The sequence below is a fragment of the Aplidium turbinatum genome, chromosome 9 (assembly GCF_918807975.1).
Source record: "Aplidium turbinatum chromosome 9, kaAplTurb1.1, whole genome shotgun sequence".
Taxonomy (NCBI): Eukaryota; Metazoa; Chordata; class Ascidiacea; order Aplousobranchia; family Polyclinidae; genus Aplidium; species Aplidium turbinatum.
In genome coordinates this window covers 1,102,393-1,127,135 of record NC_137480.1, presented here as the reverse complement: position 1 = coordinate 1,127,135, position 24,743 = coordinate 1,102,393, and the positions used below count along the sequence as shown (strand labels likewise).

Genomic DNA, 24,743 nt, shown 5'->3' with positions numbered 1-24,743 from the left:
TCAATTTAAGAAGTTATAAAGTCATATTTTCTGTTTTAGTTCATAAAATATGACTTCTCATTTTAAATTTAAAATACAATGATTGAACCCTAGTAACTTCGTAAATGTAGTTCAAACAGCTCCTGTAGACATTGAACTTTGATAATTTGAGGGAGGCAATGAGAGTTCTCACGCTGAAGCTGAGTTTCACGAAGCATTGGAAGCAACATTTTCATTATTTTTTGTAGCCTAGTAATAGCGCTTGCTGTTTGATGTTAATTTGCATTGTGACATCATCTTGACACATTATTTTGCAACACACAAACCAGTCTCTGAATATTATAAACACTTGCGTTAGGTCACTAGGTCAGCCAGTGCTGAGATCTTAACTACTAAGTAGCTGGTTACGTGCATTAGACATTTGAATTTTGGCAGTGATTTTCAAACGAAACCGAAGTTTTTAGTTAGTTGTTCGAGTGTGTTATTGTTCAAAATAGGCCTACATGTAAAAACTTGCATAAGATTCATTAACTACGGAGATTAGCATAAATTTGATGCTCTAAAAATAAAGTCATATTTTTCAAATTTTAGGTCATAAAAAAATTGCCCTAGTGAATAGTAATGACTTATTAACTTAATAATGACTGTTGACTTAACAAAGCAGACCAACAAACAATTTTTTAAAAGTTGTTTAGATTTTTCATTGCATTATTTTATATCAAAGACAGGCAAGACACAACAATACCACAGGGTTGAGCATTACAACAGTATATATTTTACATATTTACAAAATAGCTAAAACCTCAATTGCTAAGGTAACAGGGATCAGTAGTCAGTAGATGTTACAGAAAATATATTTCGCACTTATTCAGAACCCTTTATCAGAACTGACGATGCACTGAATAAGTGCGAAATATATTTTCTGTAACATCTACTGACTACTGATCCCTGTTACCTTAGCAATTGAGGTTTTAGATTTCTAGATATGGAACAGGGATCGTTTCAGAATAAGACTAGGTCAGAAAGCGAGGCAGACTCCGACGCAGCTCAGCATCAGCCAAGAGCAGTTAGCTATTTACAAAATAGTTAACATTTTTTGTTAATGTTAACTATTTTGTAAATATGTAAAAAATATATACTGTTGTAATGCTCAACCCTGTGGTATTGTTGTGTCTTGCCTGTCTTTGGTATAAAAAAGCAAACTCTCTCCCGAAACTATATTATTTTATATTGATTCAACGTCTTTGTTTGCAGTACAACGTTTAAACATAAGATTATGGTCTGGGATTACAGACATTTGTCTTTGTTTTGATCGCATGCGTCTGTCCCACAATCATTCGATTGGTGACCTATATATATGTAGGCCACGACATTCTGAAGAAGGTGCTCACAAATTGAAATACTTCGTATAATACATGCAAGGCAAGTCGTAGTTGTCATCACAATCGAAAGCGTCTTTCGAGTTTCGAACGATACTCAGCTACCGGTTCAAACAAGTCAGAAAAATACTTCGGTACGAACTGTCAACTGATATTTTTTAATCCGAATGTTCTAGTCTAGACGCTGCGTAGCCGCATCAGCAGTTTACGGAACACATTGTGACTGACAGTTCTTACTAGGGCCATTTTTTATGACCTAAAAATTGAAAAATATGACTTTATCTTTAGAGCATCAAATTTATGCTAATCTCCGTAGTTAATGAATCGTATGTAAGTTTTTACATGTAGGCCTATTTTGAACAATAACACACTCGAACAACTAACAAAAAACTTCGGTTTCGCTTGAAAATCACTGCCAAAATTCAAATGTCTAATGCACGTAACCAGCTACTTAGTAGTTAAGATCTCAGCACTGGCTGACCTAGTGACCTAACGCAAGTGTTTATAATATTCAGAGACTGGTTTGTGTGTTGCAAAATAATGTGTCAAGATGATGTCACAATGCAAATTAACATCGTGAAACTCCCATCGCCTCTCTTCCACAAATTATCAAATTTCAATGTCTACAGGAGCTGTTTGAACTGCATTTTAAAGTAAAAATAAAAATTCATATTTTATGATCTAAAACAGAAAATATGACTTTATTCTCTTAAGCTTCACGATAAACCGTGACGCCACAAAGCAACTACATAAATTATATATGTCACCACCGTTCCGACCGGCTAAACTTTCGCTGCCGTCGCCCACTTTGGCCGTCGTCCACTTGACACGTCGCCCACTTTGGCCGTCGCCCACTTTGGCCGTCGCCCACCTTGGCTCGCCCAGTTGTCGTGTACCGAATTCTACTAACTTTTTACAAGTTGTCATAGAGAGTTAAATATAATTATGTAATTTTAATGACCTGTTTTAGCCTAATGCTGCTAGTTTGCTGTGGTAATAATGAATTGCACTAGGTTTCAGGACACAGTTCCCTAGTCATGTGCTTGAACGAATGGTGGTTGAAGTCAGTGATTTTTGCCTATTTGACCGACGCCTAACTGTCTGGTGTCTGCATCTAAAAGACCTGTAAATAAACACCATAAATTTCACACAGAGCAGTGTTTTTGTGTGATATGCAGAGTATTTGAAGATATGAAATCTCCAGTTTCAATCAAATAATTACTATACTAACCTCCTGATGTGGTGGAATGAACCATTTCATCTTGAATGCGTTCAGTCACATCGTTCTCTTCATCCAACAAAACATTGCGTCTTTTAAATACCTGTACATTTCAAGGTAGGCTGATATTAAATGTCCGCTGAAAGGGCCAGTCCGGTAGGATATGCTTGACCGCCGAAAAAAAGTACAAATTTCGAGGCCTGGAAACGTCTCGAGTTTAGAGGTACCACTAATAAACACAGCTTTTTTGTTGTTGTAGGAAGAGAAAAGTAAGCAAAAAATGCATCATGCTTGAGTGAACATGTGCATATAGCCTCAGAAAGACTATATTCACAATACTGTATGTATATATTAAAATTAGCTGCTGCATTGCAAGAAAGGCAGTGGCTATTTGACCGGCTCCGGTCTTTTAATCTGAAACACTATTTGACCGGTCATGACGTCACTATATAGGTAGGCACGGTACTTTTTTCTCTTTCTCCTTCAAAGCAACAGACGAGAAAAGAAGATAAAAGTGCCTATATATATAAGTTCTAAATTCAACAGCAATATTCAACTGAACCTGGGTTTTTTTTTTGGTCATTTATCGGTCATTGACCGATTTTTTAGCAAAATGTCCAGCCCTCGAAATTAGCAAACCTTGGATTGCGGCGGCAATTGCCGTATGCTTTAAAGTTTAAACAAACAAAATTTTAATCGTTTATTCTTCGTGTTTCATACGGCGGTAGCGAATAGCATCACGCAAGCTATTTTACGCGCTGACAATGCTCTTGTAAACTGTAAAAAGTTTGCAACCTTGTAAATACTGGCTTAATTGTTACGAAAAAGTTATTGTTACATCGAATGCTTATTGTTTACCGGTGTCGTTGCGAATATAAATCATGGTGAAGGATACAGTTGAAAAGTAGAATTTACCTGTTATAGGTTATCAAACAGAGGGAACAGAAGGAAAAAGTTAGTGTGGTATTTTACAAAATTTATAAAGAATTTTATGACGGAAACAAATCGGAATTAGAAAAGCTAAGGGGTCAAGTTAAAAAAGTAGAACAAAATTGGATAAATGGTTCTTCGGCAGTAAAATAATGCTTCCGATCATATGGCATTGCGCGTTCACGAACGGGCAGTTTTGCGTCTTCAAGTATTCCAGTGACGACGCTACAACCTCATCCTCCGATACAGCATCTGATGATTCCGATTTATATATGATATCCGACTAGTTCTTTATCCAACAGACTTTGTGTTGCTCGCACGCAGTATCCCAATTGTGCCGAAATTATGTTAGGATAAACATAAATCGAGCCAATCTCGCAGGGAGCTATTAATTTGTTACCGGTACCTGTTTGAACAATTAACGTTATTTTATGATGGTTCAACGTCGCTAGATGTCGAAAAACAAACGTAAATTTCTTATTGGGCATTGTTGTTACCCAGGCAGCATAATTCGTTATTTTTGCATTGATTTTGCGTCTGTAGACGTTGAATCGATGTAGAAATGATGGTTTTGCTGTCTGGGTGCGCAATATAACCCGCCGGGAAAATTGTAAATCGATTTGTGCTGACTCGAACGTTGAATCAACCCAAAATTAACTTACTTTTCCCCTGAGCTATTTTACGTGAATTAACGTAACAGCGTGCGTATTGCGTTGCTCGCTTTATCGCTACTTTAAGTATTATTACATCACAACAAATCAAACGATGCGGTCGTGATAGACTACTCTAGTATACTTTTCCCTTCTCGTTTCACATGTTTTGGTACAATTGTTTCGTAATAAACGTTCAGAGCAATTGCCGACGCAATTTCAACTTTTGCCGTTTGGCCTCGGCAAAGTTCTTGCCAAGTAAAAATATGCTATAAAATATAATATTTTCGAAGACTGCGTGAGTGTTCACAGCAACTAAAATAGTCCGAGGTGAGTTCTTGGTGCGATGTTTCTGCTGATTAAACTCCCGCTGCGAGTAAATAACACAGGAAGAAATTTTGAACAAGTTTTGTTCTAATTAAGTGCTCATTTTGCGGCGGCATTTTTATTGCCGTAGCAGAATGGCCATTATGACGTTTACGGCGGCATTTACCACGGCAATTGCCGAGTGCCGCCGCTAATTTCGAGGACTGAATGTCCGAAAAAAAATATAGTCAATTCGGTCAAAATGTCCGAAAAATATATAGTCAATTCGGGTGTTGCAAGGTTGAGTTTCGCTGATGAATGTTGAAGAAAGTTTTCTCAGATAAAACACGACAACGTTTCTCAGCGAAACTTAATGTTGTAGCTCATAGGCGCCTAACTATTTTTTTGGCCGTGGGGGCGAAAGCGTGTTTCATCAGCAGCAACGTAAATTCAGCAAAATGTCACGCAGATGGATGACATAATTATGTCGTCACACTAGGATTGCTTTTATTGCCACACTCGGAGTTATCGCTACGTTCGACCTACCGGTACCGTTAATTATTATAAACAAAACTTGACCACTTCGATTAAGCAAACACATGCCATGCGTCTGCGTAAACTAGCGGTTGATGAACTGCGACTCTTTAAGCTAAGCACAACATAAAGTTTAGCAACGAATTAGATTTATTACCATAAAATAAGAGACGAAAAGGTTTACTAAAAAGTAAAAGGTATGTATACTGTAAAAGGAATGACTATGTCTTGTGGTCTTGAAAATGGAATGCAAGTACTAACTTGATTATACGCTTGAAAATGTACCTGTTGAAAGTAAAATCATTCACGTTTACATCAATTCAACAGCACGTCACCTTGAATAAATTTAGAAGTTGCTGACATCCGTAAACAGCTCTTAAAAAATAGTTACGGAAAGACGTTTGATTATAGCTCCCTTTTCACTACAATATCGCAACTTATGACTGACCTGCTTTCAACTTTATGGTTGACCTGTTTTCGTGTTGCAGATGAAACAAAAGATGCGCATATTCCCGCCTTTAATCAGGTTTCTATGGCAACGGTCATGTGTGCGTCATGCAGTTTGCGCGAGTCCGTTGTTGCGTTGATTATTCCGCATGTGCGCAATGCGGTTTGTACCAGCCGTTGTTGCGTTGGTTGGTGTTTACGTCGTGTTTACGTCGTTTTTTTACTAAACTTGGACCCGAAGTGACTCAGTCGTTAGGCTGCTGCATTTTTGTGGTCAATTTTTAATTTGAGTAGCCTACAGCCCAATTTTTTATGGCTTTTCAAATATTTTTGAGTTTTTTTAATTTGCTGGAATTTGAGAATCTCTCTTGGTAATTTTCCATTTGTCTTAAGAGGATGTGAGTGTGACCGTGTTTGCCGAACGACGCAATATATTTTTTCTCTCAACAAGTTAGTAATTCAATAGTTTTTTTCAACTGAATCAGCGGCACGTATGATGTTTCTCGGGCTGGTATCCCCAAGGGTATGAGTTAGATAGTACTACCCAGAAGCATTTTACTTCAAACTAAATTGCCTGCAAAAAACACTGCCTAAAAGTAAACTTGACAATAATGAAACCATTTTTTTTTTAAAGAAGTATTGTAGGCTATATATTATAACTTCTTACAGATTGATTGATTGATTAAATTTTTATCCTCGGACTGGGAAAGCTTCTTGCAGAGCTTAATCCTGGCAGTTTCGCATACTTGTAGGGAAGTGGCTACGTTTACGGCGCCGTAAATACAGCCGTTCCATGCCTTTTTTTTAATCTTTACGTCGCTTTTACTGCGCATGCGCGCTGGTGCGTATTTTTTCACCTTCTCTTTGAAAGAAAAAGTGAATATATAACTTCTAAATTCAACCGCCTTTGCCAAGTGAGTCAGTGGCGCGTGCGATTTTTGTCTGATTCTTACTCCCAAGGATGTGAGTTCGATACCACCAGGAGGTGATTCTTTTTTTAAACTAAATTCTAACCCGAAGTGACTCAATCGTTAGGCTACGCATTTTTGTGGCCGTTCAGTTTAGTTTGTTTTTAGTTCTGACCATCACAACGAAAAAACAGTATATGACAAACACAGCAGAGGTCTAGAAAAAGGTAGCAGCGACAAAGAACGGACGTTATAGGCTAGCGTGCATGATACCAAAGCAGGACAATCAGTTTAAATATGGCACGGCCGTAACACCTTAATAAAAATTTTATAAATTTAGAACGAAGAGGAAAAAAAGCTAGTGATTTTTTCTAAATTCATAAAATTTTTGGGTGTTACGACCGTACCATATTTTAAACTGATTGTCCTGCTTTGCTATCATGCACGCTATAACCAGTGGCGTAACCAGAAAAAAAATTTGGGGGGGCCAAATATTTAATGAATTGAAGAGAACGACAACGAATTACTGCGGGACCATCTAACGACACTCGCACGAGAGTCTCCAATGTGGCTGATTTTAAAGAAGTTCGCCACTCCCTAGAATTCTTTTTAGCAACGAAAAACAACGCTCGACATGATTGTGTTGACGATGACGTCGAGGTAATAAAATAAGTATTTCAATGATGTGAAGGACATTACTAAAAGAAGCATAATTTTTGCAAAATATGATCAAAAAATGTTTTCCCCTTGGATGTCAACTAACCTAGTTCTCCTTTTTAACAACGATTCAATGTCCGACAACATCGAATCGACATAAAAACGACAATATTGCCAGCCGATGTAAATTAGCACTTCGGATTAAGACTTTGTTAAAATAAACATATTACAAACAAGACTTATACAGCGCTGGTGATCGCAGATGGATATATTTCATCAATAACAAATCATATGTCCCCGCACAATGCAACAGTGGCGATTATGACTCGCTGACCTAATTTTGCGTCACTCTTTGATACTACATATTTTCTACAGTTAATCCATGTTGTTAAAAAAGCTTGGCCAGCAGTAGCGTTGTTCGACTAATTTTGTTGCTGCGATATTCTAAGATTGAAACGATTGCGGTAGGCTACTCAAAACTTACTCTGAGCCACTATGTCTATTTAGAACAAAAAGCAAAGGTTTGCGTTGGTAGCCTACTAATATATGTAATAAATTTGAAATGTTCTTTTCATTGACAAAACACAATGACATGAAAAGTTTTTGGATTAGGCTACCGTAACCTACTTTGCTTTTGTTTTCAAGTAAATTATTAGAAATGTAAAGGCTCTGTAAATTTATGTCGGAACAAAATCATGTTTAATTCATAGAAACTTCGCATAGGCTATGCTTTAAAGCAGTGGTTCCCAACCTGGGGTTCGCGGACCCCTTGGGGGTCCGTGAGAAAGCATTTGGGGGTCCGTGATTACCTTGATGAATTTTGGAGAAAAAAAATATACTTTGTTCTAAGTTATATGCACGGATAGAGCACCAGCTATGCTTGGGAACAAACCCGGATTTGCTGCTTTAGTAAAAAACGAAGCTCCTCTCATGGTTGTTGCCCATTGCTTCTTGCACGAAAGGGGCCATGCCCCCCCCCAATTTTTCAAAGTTTGGATTCCGAAGTTGAACCCTTTGTTGAAAATATAATATATATAATGTTTGTATCAAAAGAGAGTGCTCAACTAGCTCCTAATATAATTTGTATAAATTTATATTGTTTTCTAAGACATCTGATTATTAACAACTCCCAGGACTTGTTTTAGACCAGGGGTTCTTAAACTTTTTTTAACGCGGACTCCTTCAAAAAAATTTTGGTTTTCGTGGACCCCCATTGTGGCCTAGTCCGAGAAACTTTTGATCAGCATGAATTGGACATAACGCAATAAAATTAAAATGAATTGGTAACAAAATTTATGCAAGCCATGGCTCTCTTTACCAAAAGAGGATACGCTTGCCTCAACGAACTCCAAAAATCGCCAATACTTTTCGAATTGAAGGACATTCTTAATGATTCCATTGCACTTAGTTCAATAAACTCATCTTTTGCAAGGTCCTCATTACTGATAGATTTCCAGTTCAACGAGGAAAGGGTAACGTATCCATGCTGTATTTTTAATATCCTCTGCGGCTAAGCAGTAACCTCTGAAAGAGTTTTACAATGCTTCCAAATGTCTGCACATGTCTGTGTGCAGAGAAGATGGTAGAGCATTACAAACTGCAATTCCATTTTAAAGCATCAATTCTTCCAACGTTGAGAAATTAGAATAGTTGTTAGTCTCCAATCTCCTTTTCCACAGAGATAACTTGTCCTGAAAAGCTTTAAGTTTTTCAGAAGCGTCCATACTAGGGTGGAGTGAAAAAAATTTTTTTTTTAAATTCAAAAATCAGTAGTTTTCAAGTCCTGACAAATATGCCAGAAACACCAGAAAATTCAGTAAATGCCATTTATTTCGATGGTCGAAAAGATGCTACACTCACAATGGTTGGAAGGGCCAAACGGAAAGCAGTACAGATCACTAATGCTAGAAGAACATATCTGTTGTGGGTGAACCAGGAGAGTACTACCTGACTCACCTTTCTCCTACACTGACGGCAGGGGTTGTACAATTGCGGTCGGCAGCAATGGCGAGTGGATAGCGCGTTGGGCTCACAGTCGAAAGCCTGCATGTTCGACTCCAGCCACCCGCACTTGCTGTTGTTTCTCTGGGCAAGAAACTTTACGATAATTGCCTCTACCCAGTGATCGATTTCGAGTAATGGGTAGTACCAAATTGAAGTCATAAGTAAAGTAGACAACCGGAAACAGACATTGCAGTCGGCTGCAGCGTGGGTCAGGAGTACGTCGGAAGGCGTACACCGATGCATAGCGCTCAAGTCCGCTTTCCCGCAATGCAGGATAAAGATAAACAATCAAACAAAAACAATTGCAAATGAGCTTTATAAATCACTTCAAGGCACGGAGCTCGAAGATGAACTTGTGATTGTGGCAGAACAATGGCAGAATATTCCTTAATATCATAGGCTATTGTTTTTATTTGGTAAAATTTCGGTTTTTGTTCAATAACTTCATGGTTTTTGTTCAATAATTTTTGTTCAATAAGTTTTTATTTGGTAAAATTTCGGTTTTTGTTCAATAACTTCATGGTTTTTGTTCAATAATTTCGGTTTTTGTTCAATAACAACAATTTTCCTAGCATGTACGGTTCAAAAGTTATAAAGATTTTTATGTTTTGGGGTTATCTGAGACACCTAGTGGCTGGTTGCCGGCTGGAAAATGGTGGCAACCCCCCAAATTCATTTTTTCTGGTGTTTCTGGCATATTTGTCAGGACTTGAAAACTACTGATTTTTAAATTTCAAAAAAAATTTTTTTCACTCCACCCTAGTCCATACTTGTAACGGCAGGACCTTGAATAGAACGATTTACCTCATTCATGTGAGTAAAAACATCCGCCAAGTAAGTTAACCCTTGAATAAACTCTTCACTGTTGAACTGCTTTCAGAGTTCAATATTTTTGTCTCTTAGAAAAAAAGAAAAAGCACTTCAAAACTTGTCCCCTTGACAGCCAGCGAACTTCTGTATTATTGAGGATAACTTAATGTTCCGCTCCCATTTCTTGACATACCCTCTTGAATATTCGATGGTTCAAAGCACAAGTTCTGATAAAATAAGCGATTTTCACACTGCCAGACAAAATTTCTTTCAAATTTGTTGGGAGAGTTTTCGATGCTAATGCATGGCGATGTAAAAAGCAATGAGTAACGATGACCTGAGGAAAATCATCAGCGCTGTTGAAACAATCTCTTTTCTTTTGAAAAATTTATTCCATTTTCAGAATTATACACTAAGATTTCCATTGGGCCTTCATGGACCCCCTAAAACTAATCCGCGGACCCCTTGGGGGTCCACGGACCCCAGTTTAAGAACCCCTGTTTTAGACACACAGAAAGACACCAATAAATTTTGCAAATCGTAAATCGCGCAAAGTTTACCCGATTTACGCTTCTTTTAACTAATTTGTGGAAGCAATTTCAGAATCGCTTACTCTGTTGGGTTTTTGTGCAGTTTTTGTGTAGCTGAGTTTTTTGTGTTCTCTAATTTTAGCCGCAGTTTTTGCCCGTTCGTGTGTAACAGCTACCTTTAATAAGTTAATAGCTGTTTATCTGCTAATAAATTTCATACAAATATTACCCTGAAAGTGTTTCCAGAAAGCGCTATAATCCATTATTTGAGTGTAATTTTGCAAAAAATTTCCGGGAGAGCATGCCCCCGGACTAGGGGTAGGCAGTACTGTGTGAATTTTGGGTCATATCTTCAAAACCAGCTTGCCTGTCTTTTTTTGGGTGTATTTTTGTCCAATTAAGCCAAATGTGAAAAAAAATTTGAAAAATTTTCATTTTTGGCGGTTTGCACCCCAAAAAACTGAAACGAGCCATAATTTCCCCTTAAAATTCACCGCATCACTTTATTTCTTATTAAAATCAGCTGTAAACCTCCTAGAAAGTTGTTTGATGACTCTATTCCTACTGATTACAACCCAAAGATGCCGAATATAGCATTAGTTTTGTCCTATCTCTTGTAGATTTAGAAATATTTGAGAAAATGTTCAACCGCAACCCAATTTTTCACTAATTACGAGTTAGTTTTTGATCTTTTTGCAAAAATAATCATCTCCCAGCTTAAAAAATCATTACTTGTATGACTGATGTAAGCTAGTTGCACCTTTAAACATGTTTTTTAGCATTTATATAAGTACAAATTGCAAGTATTACTGGTCATTAGGCATAGCGCTTGCGAAAATAACATGCGAATCAGTGTTACTATGTTGTATGTATATGCAAAATAATGTTAATAATACTTGTAGAAAAATTGAGTTCATCAAGGACTTTTATTCAACTATTTGAAGTGATGCCTTCTCAACCATACAATTGATGGTACAGTATTATGGTTTCTTAGGGAAAATGTTTGTTTGAAACATACCATTCACCATTTGCATCACAGTCCAGAATAGAAGCTGAGTGCAAAGCTAGAGTCCAGAATCCGGCTGGAAAAGCTAGAGTCCACAGTCCAGAATAGAAGCTAGAGTGTCTGGTTTTCTAGGATTTTTCCATATGTCAAATTGTTACCCTTTTTAACTCTTAGAAGATGATACATTTGGAATGTGCCCATCATTCCTGTTCTCACAAGAAGCAATATACCAAGTGCTGCATTCACCCTCAGTGATTACAGTAACATAGTACTTTCACTTTCCATATATTCAGTTCCAACTTCTGCCACATTAGATTCAAGAGCTACCTCAGCATCTCTGTTTGTTGGTAATAGGGCACTAGAATAAGAAGATTCTTGTCCAGCCAAAAGTGTACAAAGGTTGACTAATCTCTCTTCATGTAAGTTCTTGTTGACCTTGAACATACTGTAGTTGGATTGTCCAAAACATCAGACATGTGCGTATCGCGATAGTATATCAATTCATTTCGTACAATCCTCTCTTTCATGTCAGGATGTGAGCAGAGAATTTCGTGAAGCTCCTCAACACTAGTTGCAGGGCCATCCCATCCTTTGCAAAGCTGGAGACCCTTTTGTGTGTACTGACTCTTTTTCTTGCCCCTCTCGATTTTTTTTTCAGCAATCCTGATATTAAGAAGCTGCTTCTGTTCATTGTACCATTTGTTTTCCATATAATTTAGTACTTTGACAACATCATTGAAGCCTTTTCTTGTATCTTTATGGAAAGAATTCGATAAGAGAAGAGTACAGTTATTTCTAATTCCTTTGACAGTGAAATTCTTCTTTGTATATTTGGCACTGCTGCTCGCCTGCCAAACCTAGCCAAGTGCCTTTCAGCTTCCAAAGTATTAATTGGTAATAAAGTAAACAATATCACACCAAATCAGAAGAATCGGTTTATTTAAATACAGAGCTTTCGCCACACAAGTGTGGCTTCATCAGTATAAACTGCAACAATAATAAAGAATGATATACTATTAAGATGGTTATAAAAGTGGTAAAAAAGTAGATAATATAGTAAAGAAATAGAAAAGATCAAATATTATACATAACTATAAGACTTTAGGTCAATACACTAGATAATAAGATGATAAGCAACATGTAAAAATTCAAATCTATTAAAATTGTAATTGGAGAGAACTTTAGAGAAAATTGGAGAGAACTTTTAACTATAGAACTAGTTTCTACGTATTGTCGCTCCTATCATTTGTCTGACTTGTCTGACTTCTAACGATGACATAGCCTACACTATTTATTATCGTGATAGCAAGGAATGAAAACAAACTGAACTGCTAATTCAAAGAATGTTGAGATGCAAACAAACTGAACCGCTAATTTAAACAGAACTAAATTCTAAGAATGTTGAGATGCAATGACATTGGCATAGCAACGATAGGTTAAAAGTAAAAATGCATTTCAATAATGATGTCATAATGAAAATTTATATTAGAAATGAATTAAAAATGAACAAGGGAGTAGTAAAAAAAAAACGTATTGAAATGTTTAAATCAATAAGTGAAAGAAATCATCATCATCATCATAATCCATCGTCGGTTTGTTCCCCACTAGTGGGGGTGGCCGATTGTTTCCGCGCAGCAATTGTTTTAATCCCTTTTCTCCATTTCACCCTGTCCCTTGCATCTTCCTCCTTCAGTCCGACTTTTTTAAATTCATCCTTCACTTGTTGTTTCCACGTTCTTCTTGGACGACCGCGTTTCCTCTTCCCATCCACCCTTAGATCTAGTGCCTTTCTAAGAAAACTTCCTTCCTCCCTCCTTATCACATGTCCATACCATCTTACTCCATTTGCCCTTGCCAGTTGGTCTATGGTCTCTCTCATCTCTAGCATATCCTAGCATATCTAGAAAGAAAAGAACATCTAAATCTAAAACGAGAGAATTAGGAAAATAGACAAAACAAGAAGGTCTAAAAAGTAGTTAGTAAAAAGATCGTCAGTAAAAGAGTGTAATATATATAGTGTTATATCATGTAATGGTGTAGCAACTGAAAAACTATCTGAATTTGTTGACTTTCATCTCTCAAAGTTTATGAACAGATCTTTCATTTCTTCCCACATTAAAGACACCACAGACTTTCTTTCGTATTTAAATCAAATCAAATCTATACCTACAGGATCATTGCTTGTCACACTTGATGTTATATCTTTGTACACAAACATTCCGCATGAAGATGGTATCAATGCATTAGACCAAATGTTACACAGCACAAATGTTAACAACGATTTCATTACATTATTAAAAGAATCTGTTAATTGCATTTTAAAAAACAATTACTTCACCTTCGATTCTAAAAACTACTTACAACTTCAAGGCACAGCCATGGGCACTAAAATGGCTCCGAAATATGCTAACATTTTCATGGCAAACTTTGAAAACCAGCTACTTCAATCTACAAAACACAAGCCACTCTGTTACTTAAGATACATTGATGACATCTTTATCATTTGGACAACGGGAGAACAATCACTTTTAGACTTCTTTAATTTTGCCAATTCACTTCACCCCACTATTCGCTTCACATTAAACTACTCTTCAAATGAAATAAACTTTCTAGACACAACTGTACACATTATTAATAACAAAATTGAAACAGAACTTTATTGTAAACCTACAGATGCACATCAATACCTTTTACCCACCTCATGCCATCCATCTCACGTCACTAAAAATATTCCATACAGTTTAGCACTACGCCTTCGCAGAATATGCTCGACAACTCAATTTTTTGATAAACACACCCAAATTTTAAGCATTCATCTCAAAACACGAAATTACAAAACTAAAATCATAACTGATGCCATTAATAAAGCTAAAGCAATGAATCGTGAAAGTCTTCTTGAGCAACAAAGTCTAATAAAAACCACTAACTCTAAACGTATACCATTCGTCACCACATATCATCCCGCACTTCCTAACATCAAAAAAGTATTTAATAAATTTGATTACATTTTAAAAATTGATGAAAATTTGAAAACTTTATTTCCTGATCCTCCACTTCCTGCTTACAAAAGATGCCCTACTCTTCGTGATCTTCTAGTCAAAACTAACCTTAAACCTTTACATTCCACCTTGACCCCACCTGGTTTCACCCATTGTAACAGAAAAAGTTGTTCCACTTGTGCTCATTCTAATCCTTGCGAAAACTTTTCCAGCAGTGTTACAAATAAACAGTTTAATATTTTCCAGTCAGTTAATTGTGATTCTTCTAACATCATTTATTTAATTACTTGCCAAAAATGTTTCCAACAATACGTTGGAGAAACTGGACGCAAATTTAAAATCAGAATTAGTGAACACTTACGAGACATCAAAAACAATAAAAACACAGCTGTTGCTTCACATTTCAACAAACAAAATCATACCACTGTTGATTTTCACGCCATTGCCATTGATAAACTTAACAAAACGTGTGAATATAGAAAAACTAAAGAACAATTTTGGATTAAAACACTTCACTCACAAGAACCTACTGGGATAAACATTAGAGAATAAACATTCTTATCACTCTTTTACTGACGATCTTTTTACTAACTACTTTTTAGACCTTCTTGTTTTGTCTATTTTCCTAATTCTCTCGTTTTAGATTTAGATGTTCTTTTCTTTCACTTATTGATTTAAACATTTCAATACGTTTTTTTCTTTACTACTCCCTTGTTCATTTTTAATTCATTTCTAATATAAATTTTCATTATGACATCATTATTGAAATGCATTTTTACTTTTAACCTATCGTTGCTATGCCAATGTCATTGCATCTCAACATTCTTAGAATTTAGTTCTGTTTAAATTAGCGGTTCAGTTTGTTTGCATCTCAACATTCTTTGAATTAGCAGTTCAGTTTGTTTTCATTCCTTGCTATCACGATAATAAATAGTGTAGGCTATGTCATCGTTAGAAGTCAGACAAGTCAGACAAATGATAGGAGCGACAATACGTAGAAACTAGTTCTATAGTTAAAAGTTCTCTCCAATTTTCTCTAAAGTTCTCTCCAATTACAATTTTAATAGATTTGAATTTTTACATGTTGCTTATCATCTTATTATCTAGTGTATTGACCTAAAGTCTTATAGTTATGTATAATATTTGATCTTTTCTATTTCTTTACTATATTATCTACTTTTTTACCACTTTTATAACCATCTTAATAGTATATCATTCTTTATTATTGTTGCAGTTTATACTGATGAAGCCACACTTGTGTGGCGAAAGCTCTGTATTTAAATAAACCGATTCTTCTGATTTGGTGTGATATTGTTTACTTTATTTAAAATGTTTTGTCACACCGTGCATCCCAGTGGATCATCAGTTGAATTATAGGAAAATTTGATGAAAAGTTTAGGAACGAAGCTTTGTTTTGGAATATTAATTGGTAACCCACTTAATTGTTCTGTGGTCAATAAGTTGAGTTCTGTTGCATGAGGTTGTTTCCCAAATATCTCAGCAGCCTCAGTGCACATTTTTAGCCATATCTTCTTTGACAAAGCTGATGTTGGGTTGAGGAGTGGGATATGAGGATAATGGATGACAGTTTTCCTGCAAGAAGATCTGTATATAGTTGAGGAAATGTTTTCAGAAGCTCTTGTTGTGAATATACTTCAACAAAATAAAGGAATGGCAGTGTTACTTTGTGTGTAAAGTATGCAAGAACTTCCAACTCAGTCAAAAGAAACTCTGAATCCAGCAGCAATCGTATTATTTCAACATGCTGATTACTCAAATGCGTTTCATAAAGAAGCATTCTCAAATAAGGCAAGCTTTGAATGATAGATCCAACACAGTAACCAAGTTTAGTGAATCTCCGTTCATGGTAACTGGCTATGTGCTTGACCTGATTTTCTCTTTGTAGAATGAAATCAAAGAGACCAGCTTGGCTAGTGCTTCGTGCTGATTTTTCATGACTAATCAGATACAAAATGGATTTGATGGCACACTCAACGACAGTTGTTTTACCACGAAGAAATGGTTTCACAGCTGGGTTGATGCCGTCAAGTTTTATTCTAAGCTCAAGATTGTACTCTATTGCAGCTAAAACAATAGATTAGGTCGATCAAGTGCTTTAACAGGATGGGATTTGCACAGTAGATGGTTAGGTGGAGGAAGAGTTGATACCAGAAGTTGCGTAACTTCCTGTTTAATATTTAGATTTTTACTCACAGAATCAGTCATGATAGAGTCAGTTTTCTGCCACAGAAAAAATTGACTCGCCATCGGAACATTTTGCGAATATTTCAAAATCTATAAGAGATAGGACAAAATTAATGCTATATTTGGAATCCTTGGGTTGTAATTAGTAGGAAAAGAGCCATTAAGCAACTTTCTAGAAGGTCTGCAGCCAATTTCATTGAAAAATGATAAGGAGCGATGAATTTTTAGAGGAAATTAGGGCTCGTTTCTGTTTTTTGGGGTGCAAACCGCCAAAAAGAAAAAAAATTTAAATTTTTTTTCACATTTGGCTTAATTGGACTAAAATACACCCAAAAAAAGACAGGCAAGCTGGTTTTGAAAATATGACCTAGTACTGCCTACCCCTACCCGGACCCCCCTAGAGCGTGCCTTCGGCACGCTCTAAACCCCCAACAGCTTTATTGCTTCCCTTGCTTAAGCCACCAGGATACGCCATTGCACAGGTGGCGATGTCTTAAATCAAATACTTTGTCGTTCTCTTCAATTCATTAAATATTTGGCCCCCCCAAATTTTTTTTCTGGCTATACCGTACGCCACTGGTTATAGCATGCATGATAGCAAAGCAGGATAATCAGTTTAAAATATGGCACGGTCGTAACACCTAAAATTTTTATGAATTTAGAAAAAGTCGCTAGCCTTTTTTTCCTCTTCGTTTTAAATTTATAAAAATTTTATTAAGGTGTTACGGGCTTACGGCCGTGCCATATTTTAAACTGATTGTCCTGTTTCGGTATCATGCACACTAGGCTAGCCTATAACATCCGCTTTTTGTCGCTTCTACCTTTTTCTAGACCTCTGCTGTGTTAATCATATACTGTTTTTTCGTTGTGATGGTCAGAACTAAAAACAAACAAACTGAACGGCCACAAAAATGCGTACTAGCCTAACGATTGAGTCACTTCATGTTAAAATTTAGTTTAAAAAAAGAATCACCTCCTGGTGGTATCGAACTAATATCCTTGGGAGTAAGAGTCAGACAAAAATCGCACGCGCCTCTGACTCACTTGGCAAAGGCGGTTGAATTTAGAAGTTATATATTCACTTTTTCTTTCAAAGAGAAGGTGAAAAAAGAAAAAATATGCACCAGCGCGCATGCGCAGTAAAAGCGACGTAAAGATTAAAAAAAAGGCATGGAACGGCTGTATTTACGGCGCCGTAAACGTAGCCACTTCCTACTTGTAGAGGCTTTGAATCACTGACGCAGGCCCGGTCACCGAGATTGACAGAGTGAAGTTTCCGATTGTTGAAGTCTTGTTGCTGGGGAACTAACTTGTTGAGAGCAGAAATGTACCGGTAATGCGTTGTTTGGCAAACACGGTCACATCCTCTTATGACGAACAGAAAATTACCAAAAGAGATTCTCAAATTCCAGCAAATTAAAAATCTCTAACTTTATTAGTTATATTTCAAAGGCAGTGGCTATTTGACCGGCTCCGATCTTTGAATCTGAAACACTATTTGACCGGTCATGACGTCACTACATAAGCGCTTTTTTCTTTTTCCCTTTCAAAGCAACAGACGAGAAGCGCCGATATAAGTTCTAACTTCAACACATATTCTTCAACTCAGTCCGTGGCGCGTGCGATACGTCTCCGGCTGCCAATCTAGAGGGGATGAGTTCGATACTATCCGGAAGCATTCTTTTTTTTCATTTTTTTTTTATCTAAATTTTGACCCGAAGCGCATTTTTGTGGTCAATTTTTAATCTGAGTAGCCTACAGCCCATTTTTTATGTCTTTTCAAATGTGAGTAATAATGTTAGAGTTTTTTTAATTTGCTGGAATTTGAGAATTTCTCTTGGTAATTTTCCGATCGTCATAAGTGAACGTGTGTTGCCGAACGACCCTACATTTTTCTCTCAAGTTAGTTATATACAATACTTCTTTAAAAAATGGTTTTACCATTATCATTTCTTTTAAAAGAAGTATTGTATATAACTAACTTGAGAACTATTAACTAACTTGGACTGTAGGCTACTCAAATTAAAAATTGACCACATAAATGCGCTTCGGGTCAAAATTTAAAAAAAAAAAATGAAAAAAAGAATGCTTCCGGATAGTATCGAACTCACCCCTCTAGATTGGCAGCCTGAGACGAACCCTACGTGCCACGAACTGAGTTGAAGAATACGTGTTGAATTTAGAACTTATGTCGGCGCTTCTCGTCTTTTGCTTTGAAAGAGAAAAAAGTGCTTAACTGCTTATGCAGTGACGTCATGACCGGTCAAATAGTGTTTCAGATTCAAAGACCGGAGCCGGTCAAATAGCCACTGCCTATTTCAAAAGACATAAAAAAGCTACTCGAATTAAAAATTGACTACGTACAAAAATGCAGCAGCCTAACGATTGAGTCAAAAAGTTCTGGTCAAAAGTTTAGTTAAAAAACAAGAACGCTTTCGGGTGGTACCGAACTCATTCCCTCTGGAACACCAGCCCAAGAAAGATTGCACGCGCCACTGGTTCAGTTGAATATTACTGTCAAATTTAGAACTTATATCTTAGGCACTTTTTCGTCTCTTCTCATCTGTTGCTTTGAAAGAGAAAAAAATATCTATATAGTGACGTCATGACCGGTCAAATAGTGTTTCAGATTAAAAGACCGGAGCCGATCAAATAGCCACTGCCTATAAGAGATCTCATATTATTCATTAAGATCAAAAGCTTACCTGTTCATCTCGTTTTTTTTTACGAAGCTGAATTCCCTCTTCCTCACGTTTACGCCGCAACTCATCTTGATCTTTGGCTTTGTTTTTGTAGCTTCGCAATCGTTCTTTAGATGCCATTACAACTACATGTAGTTAATAGGCTATACATATAGGTTCAAGTACAGTAGGCTGGTACGGTAAACCTTAAAAATTTGTTGGATAAAGTTGAAAAGCATGCAGTCAAGAATAATCAAATGTGCAACCAACCAAGAAAATAAAATACAGCATTAGCAAAATTCACCCAGCCTACATCAGGGGTCCCCAACCACCGGGTCACTACCCACACAGTACCCACCCAGTATCGTTTGGATGCAACCTACCGTAGTTCGTACCCTGAACAGTTCGTACCCTCAGTTCATACCTTGAAAAGATTGAGAGAAAAAATTAAAAAAAGCGAAAGTCGCTGATTGCAGTTTCCGCAAACATTTTAAAATTTTTCCCCTGAAAAGATCGAGAGAAAGAAAGACGAAGCCGCTGATCGCAGTTTCCGCTAACCCTAACCATAGACTAATCTATGCTCTAACCCTAACCCTCGCTGATCGCAGTTTCCGCAAACGATTTTTTGCACTTTTCGCTAACCCTAACTTTTAACCATAGACTAATCTATGCTCTAACCCTCGCTGATCGCAGTTTCCGCAAAAAATTTTCCGTAGTTTCCGCTAACCGCAGCTTCCGCTAACCCTTACCCTAACCACAGATATATGCAACTCAGCAATCGTGGAATTATCGTCACGCTCGACTGACTTTATGGACACAATCAACAATCAAGGTTGCCAGCTTGGCTAGCATATCTATACCACTGAGATGCATATCTATATGTAAGATATCTATGCCCCAACTAACCTTAGAGTAATCTATGCTCTAACCAGGGTTGCCATCGACATGGGCCCAAAAATAAGGACAACCGAAAAATTAGATTAACATTTAAAAAACGTTTTTGGACATAGCCTACTTTGTATTTATACGAGCCGTGTCATATCACATTCCATACTTTTTGCCGGAAACAATCTCCCAGCCAGCAAGCCCATATGGGCCCCATATACTATTTTAATGGGCTTGTGGGCATGTGGGTTTTATGTGGGTTTTTTTGTTTTTGCCATATGCGCCCAATATGGGCTTTCTTGCAGAATGTGTTGCTAAATGACAAGGTGGAATATAAAACTTCCAATCTTCAAATGCGTGATCATATAAATGCATTTTAAGAAATTTAGCCACATAAAATTATTGATCTTACTTTGTTTATGGGCAGACCATGGGCTGCCCACATTTTTTATGGGCAGAACATGGGCAGCCCACATTTTTTATGGGCAGATCATGGGCTACCCACATTTTTCATGGGCAGGCCATGGGCTGCCCACATTTTTTATGGGCAGACCATGGGCTGCCCACATTTTTTATGGGCAGACCATGGGCTACCCACATTTTTCATGGGCAGGCCATGGGCTGCCCACATTTTTTATGCGCAGACCATGGACTGCCCACATTTTTTATGGGCAGACCATGGGCTACCCACACAGTGATTCAAAGGTTTGTGGGCAACCCATACTAATATGATATACACCTCGATCAGCATTTGTCTAGACTTTGAGATTTTTTAGTTGTCTCAAACGACTTTTGTTGATCTTTTAAACAAACACAAAATGAAATTGAACAAGCAAAATTACTGGAGGCACCTTGCTATGCATTGCGCAAAGCTCACTGCTTGCAGTTGGAGCACTTTGGCAAGGTTAGCAGTAGTACTATTTTTTGTGCTTACGTACCACAAATAGGAAAATGTCACATGGAGCTATATACCTACTCGTGCGTTGTTGATCAAAATAAAACAGTTCATCATCGTGTGCACTGTCTGCAGTTGACGCTCTTGGCTTACGCCGATTGAGCACTTTACTGGGGGCACCTTGCTATGCATTGCGCAAAGTTCACTGCTTGCAGTTTGGCACTTTGGCATCTGTCTGCAGTTATATACCTGATATACATATGGGCAGCCTGTATTAGAATTATGGGTTACATATGGGCAGCCCATATTAGATTTGTGGGTTGAGTGTGAGCAACCCATAAATGAATATGGGCAGCCTATATGGGGGCAATGTGATGCCCGCGGACACAATGTGTATGGGCCCCATATGGGCATCTCACATGGGGCCCGTACATCAGCCCATATGGGTCCCCATGTGGGGCCCATATAGGCTTGCTGGCTGGGAGCTGCTCCAGCAACTCCTTGTTATTAAAAATTGCTTCATGGATCTCACGGCAGCTCAGGTATAGGTTTATATTTACTTGTAGCCGGGATTTGACTGTCATTTCACTAAATTATGTTCCTTTCCTTGGTCCACTGCGCCGAAACAAGAGAGAACACTCCACAAACGCATTGCTGACCGCAAGAGAGAAAATGACGATACCTCTCAATACCCATTGTCAGGCATTGTCTGGAATTGTTGGGCATTGTCAGGCATTGTCAGGCATTGTCAGGCATTGTCGGGCATTGTCGTTTTTTTGGGGGGTTGTGGAGCATTTCTAGGGGTTGTCGAGCATTTTCAGGGGCTGTCAGGCATTGTAGAGTAGGCTAACTACTTTCAGGCATTGTTGGGAATTTCCAAGCATTTTGTCTAGGATTTCCAGGCATTGTCGATCATTATCAGTGGTTGACGGGTTTGTTAGGCATTAAAAAACATTTTCAAGCATTGTCGAACATTTTCAGGGATTGTCGAGCATTTGCGGGGGTTGTCAGGCATTGTAGAGTACCGTAGCTACTTTCAGGCATTGTCTATAATTTAAAGGCATTGTCTAGGATTTTCAGGCATTGTCGATCATTATCAGTGGTTAACGGGTTTGTTTGGCATTATAGAACATTTTCAGGCATTGTCGAACATGTTCAGGGGTTGTCGAGCATTTTCAGGGGTTGTCAGGCATTGTAGAATAGCTATACTTTCAGGCATTGTTGGAATTTCCAAGCATTGTCTAGGATTTCCAGGCATTGTCGATCATTATCAATAGTTGACAGGTTTGTTAGTCATTATAGAACATTTTCAGGCATTGTCGAACATTTTCATGGGTTGTCGAGCATTTTCAGGGGTTGTCAGGCATTGTAGAGTAGCTACTTTCAGGCATAGTTGATAATTTCCAAGCATTGTCTAGGATTTCCAGGCATTGTCGATCATTATCAGTGGTTGACAGGCTTGTTAGTCATTATAGAACATTTTCAGGCATTGTCGAACATTTTCAGGGGTTGTCGAGCATTTTCAGGGGTTGTCAGGCATTGTAGAGTAGCTACTTTCAGGCATTGTCTATAATTTCAAGGCATTGTCTAGGATTTCCAGGTATTGTCAATCATTATCAGTAGTTGACAGGATTGTTAGTCATTATAGAACATTTTCAGGCATTGTCGAACATTTTCATGGGTTGTCGAGCATTTTCAAGGGTTGTCAAACATTGTAAAGTAGCTACTTTCAGGCATTGTTGGGAATTTCCAGGCATTGTCTAGGATTTCAAGGCATTGTCGATCATTATCAGTGGTTGACAGGTTTGTTAGGCATTATAGAACATTTTCAGGCATTGTCGAACATTTTCAGGGATTGTCGAGCATTTGCGGGGGTTGTCAGGCATTGTAGAGTACCGTAGCTACTTTTAGGCATTGTCTATAATTTAAAGGCATTGTCTAGGATTTCCAGGCATTGTCGATCATTATCAGTGGTTGACAGGTTTGTTTGTCATTATAGAACATTTTCAGGCATTGTCGAACATTGTCAGGGGTTTTCGAGCATTTTCAGGGGTTGTCAGGCATTGTAAAGTAGCTATACTTTCAGGCATTGTTGATAATTTCCAAGCATTGTCTAGGATTTCCAGGCATTGTCGATCATTATCAGTGGTTGACAGGTTTGTTAGGCATTATAGAACATTTTCAGGCATTGTCGAACATTTTTAGGGGTTGTCGAGCATTTTCAGGGGTTGTCAGGCATTGTAGAGTAGATACTTTCAGGCATTGTCGAACATTTTCAGGCATTGTCTAGGATTTCCAGGCACTGTCCATCATTATCAGTGATTGACAGGCTTGTTAGGCATTGTCGAACGTTTTCAGGGATTGTCGAACATATTCAGGGGTTGTCGAGCATTTTCAGGGGTTCTCATGCATTGTAGAGTTGCTACATTCAGGTGTGGCTATCCCCGCATCATAACCTTCATATAAAATTCCCGCACACGCATTGTTGGGCATTTCCAGGCATTGTTGGGCATTTCCAGGCATTGTCCAGGATTTCCAGGCATTGTCGATCATTATCAGTGGTTGACAAGTTTGTTAGTCATTATATAACATTTTCATGCATTGTGGAACATTTTCAGGGTTTGTCAAACATTGTCAGTGGTGGCCGAACATTTTCAGGGGTTGTCATGCATTGTAGAGTAGCAACTTTCAGGCATTGTCGATAATTTCCAAGCATTGTCTAGGATTTCCAGGCATTGTCCATCATTATCAGTGATTGACAGGCTTGTTAGGCATTGTCAAACATTTTCAGAGATTGTCGAACATATTCAGGGGTTGTCGAGTATTTTCAAGGGTTGTTAGGCATTGTAGAGTAGCTACTTTCAGGTATTGTTGGGAATTTCCAGGCATTGTCTAGGATTTCCAGGCATTGTCGATCATTATCAGTGGTTGTTCCAGACAATTGTTCACCTAATCAAACGTCATATAAAAACCGTTCAGGTCTACTGAATCTTAGCATATTACGTCATGGAATTTTTCCTAAAAATGAGCCAAACTTGCACCATCGTTCGTAAGACTTGCTGTGTCAAACCTGTTTAAACATGAAACATTGGATCACCACCATTGAACAACTGTTTGAATTGCGTGACAATGTCTTTCACTATTGCGTCACAGTTACTGGTTACTGTTCACGTGAGTTTGAGATATCGCAAATTATTCTAGTCATTTTAAAATTGTTGCTTGAAGAGGTTGGTCGCATGTTTAACTGTTTTGCTTAGTGCTTGTCAGCTGGACGAAAATTTCCGTCTTTTATCCAAGTAATCTGTTCTGTAGTGACAAGTTTTTAGTGGTGTATCGCGTTGCACCCCATTTTCGACAGCTTTGAGGCTATTTTTACAGAAATACAATTCTCGAATAGACGTTTCCTGAAGAGTGTTTCTTTTCGGTCATTACATACAGACGAACGGATCTGGGAATCTTATGTTACAATTTTCCCACGAAGAGATTATGGTTTACCGCTGTGACCAGTGGTTGACAGATTTTTAAGTCATTATAGAACATTTTCAGGCATTGTCGAACATTTTCAGGGGTTGTCGAGCATTTGCAGGGGTTGTCAGGCATTGTAGAGTAGCTACTTTCAGGCATTGTCTATCATTTCAAGGCATTGTCTAGGATTTCCAGGCATTGTCGATCATTATCAATGGTTGACAGGTTTGTTAGGCATTGTCGAACATATTCAA

General features: G+C 37.7%; 1 protein-coding gene across 1 annotated transcript in view; it reads right to left on the bottom strand.

The window, feature by feature from the left end:
* Window positions 1–19,444, bottom strand: part of LOC145776950 (importin subunit alpha-6-like) — a 77,645-nt gene extending 58,201 nt beyond the window's left edge. Inside the window, exons 1-2 of the mRNA XM_082588198.1 lie at window positions 19,269–19,444; window positions 2,590–2,680 (exon numbers count right to left, since the gene is read on the bottom strand). Coding sequence (XP_082444324.1) covers window positions 2,590–2,680; window positions 19,269–19,385 — 208 coding nt within the window. The 5' untranslated portion in view covers window positions 19,386–19,444. The remainder of the gene's footprint in view (window positions 1–2,589; window positions 2,681–19,268) is intronic.
* Window positions 19,445–24,743: the final 5,299 nt, after the last annotated feature.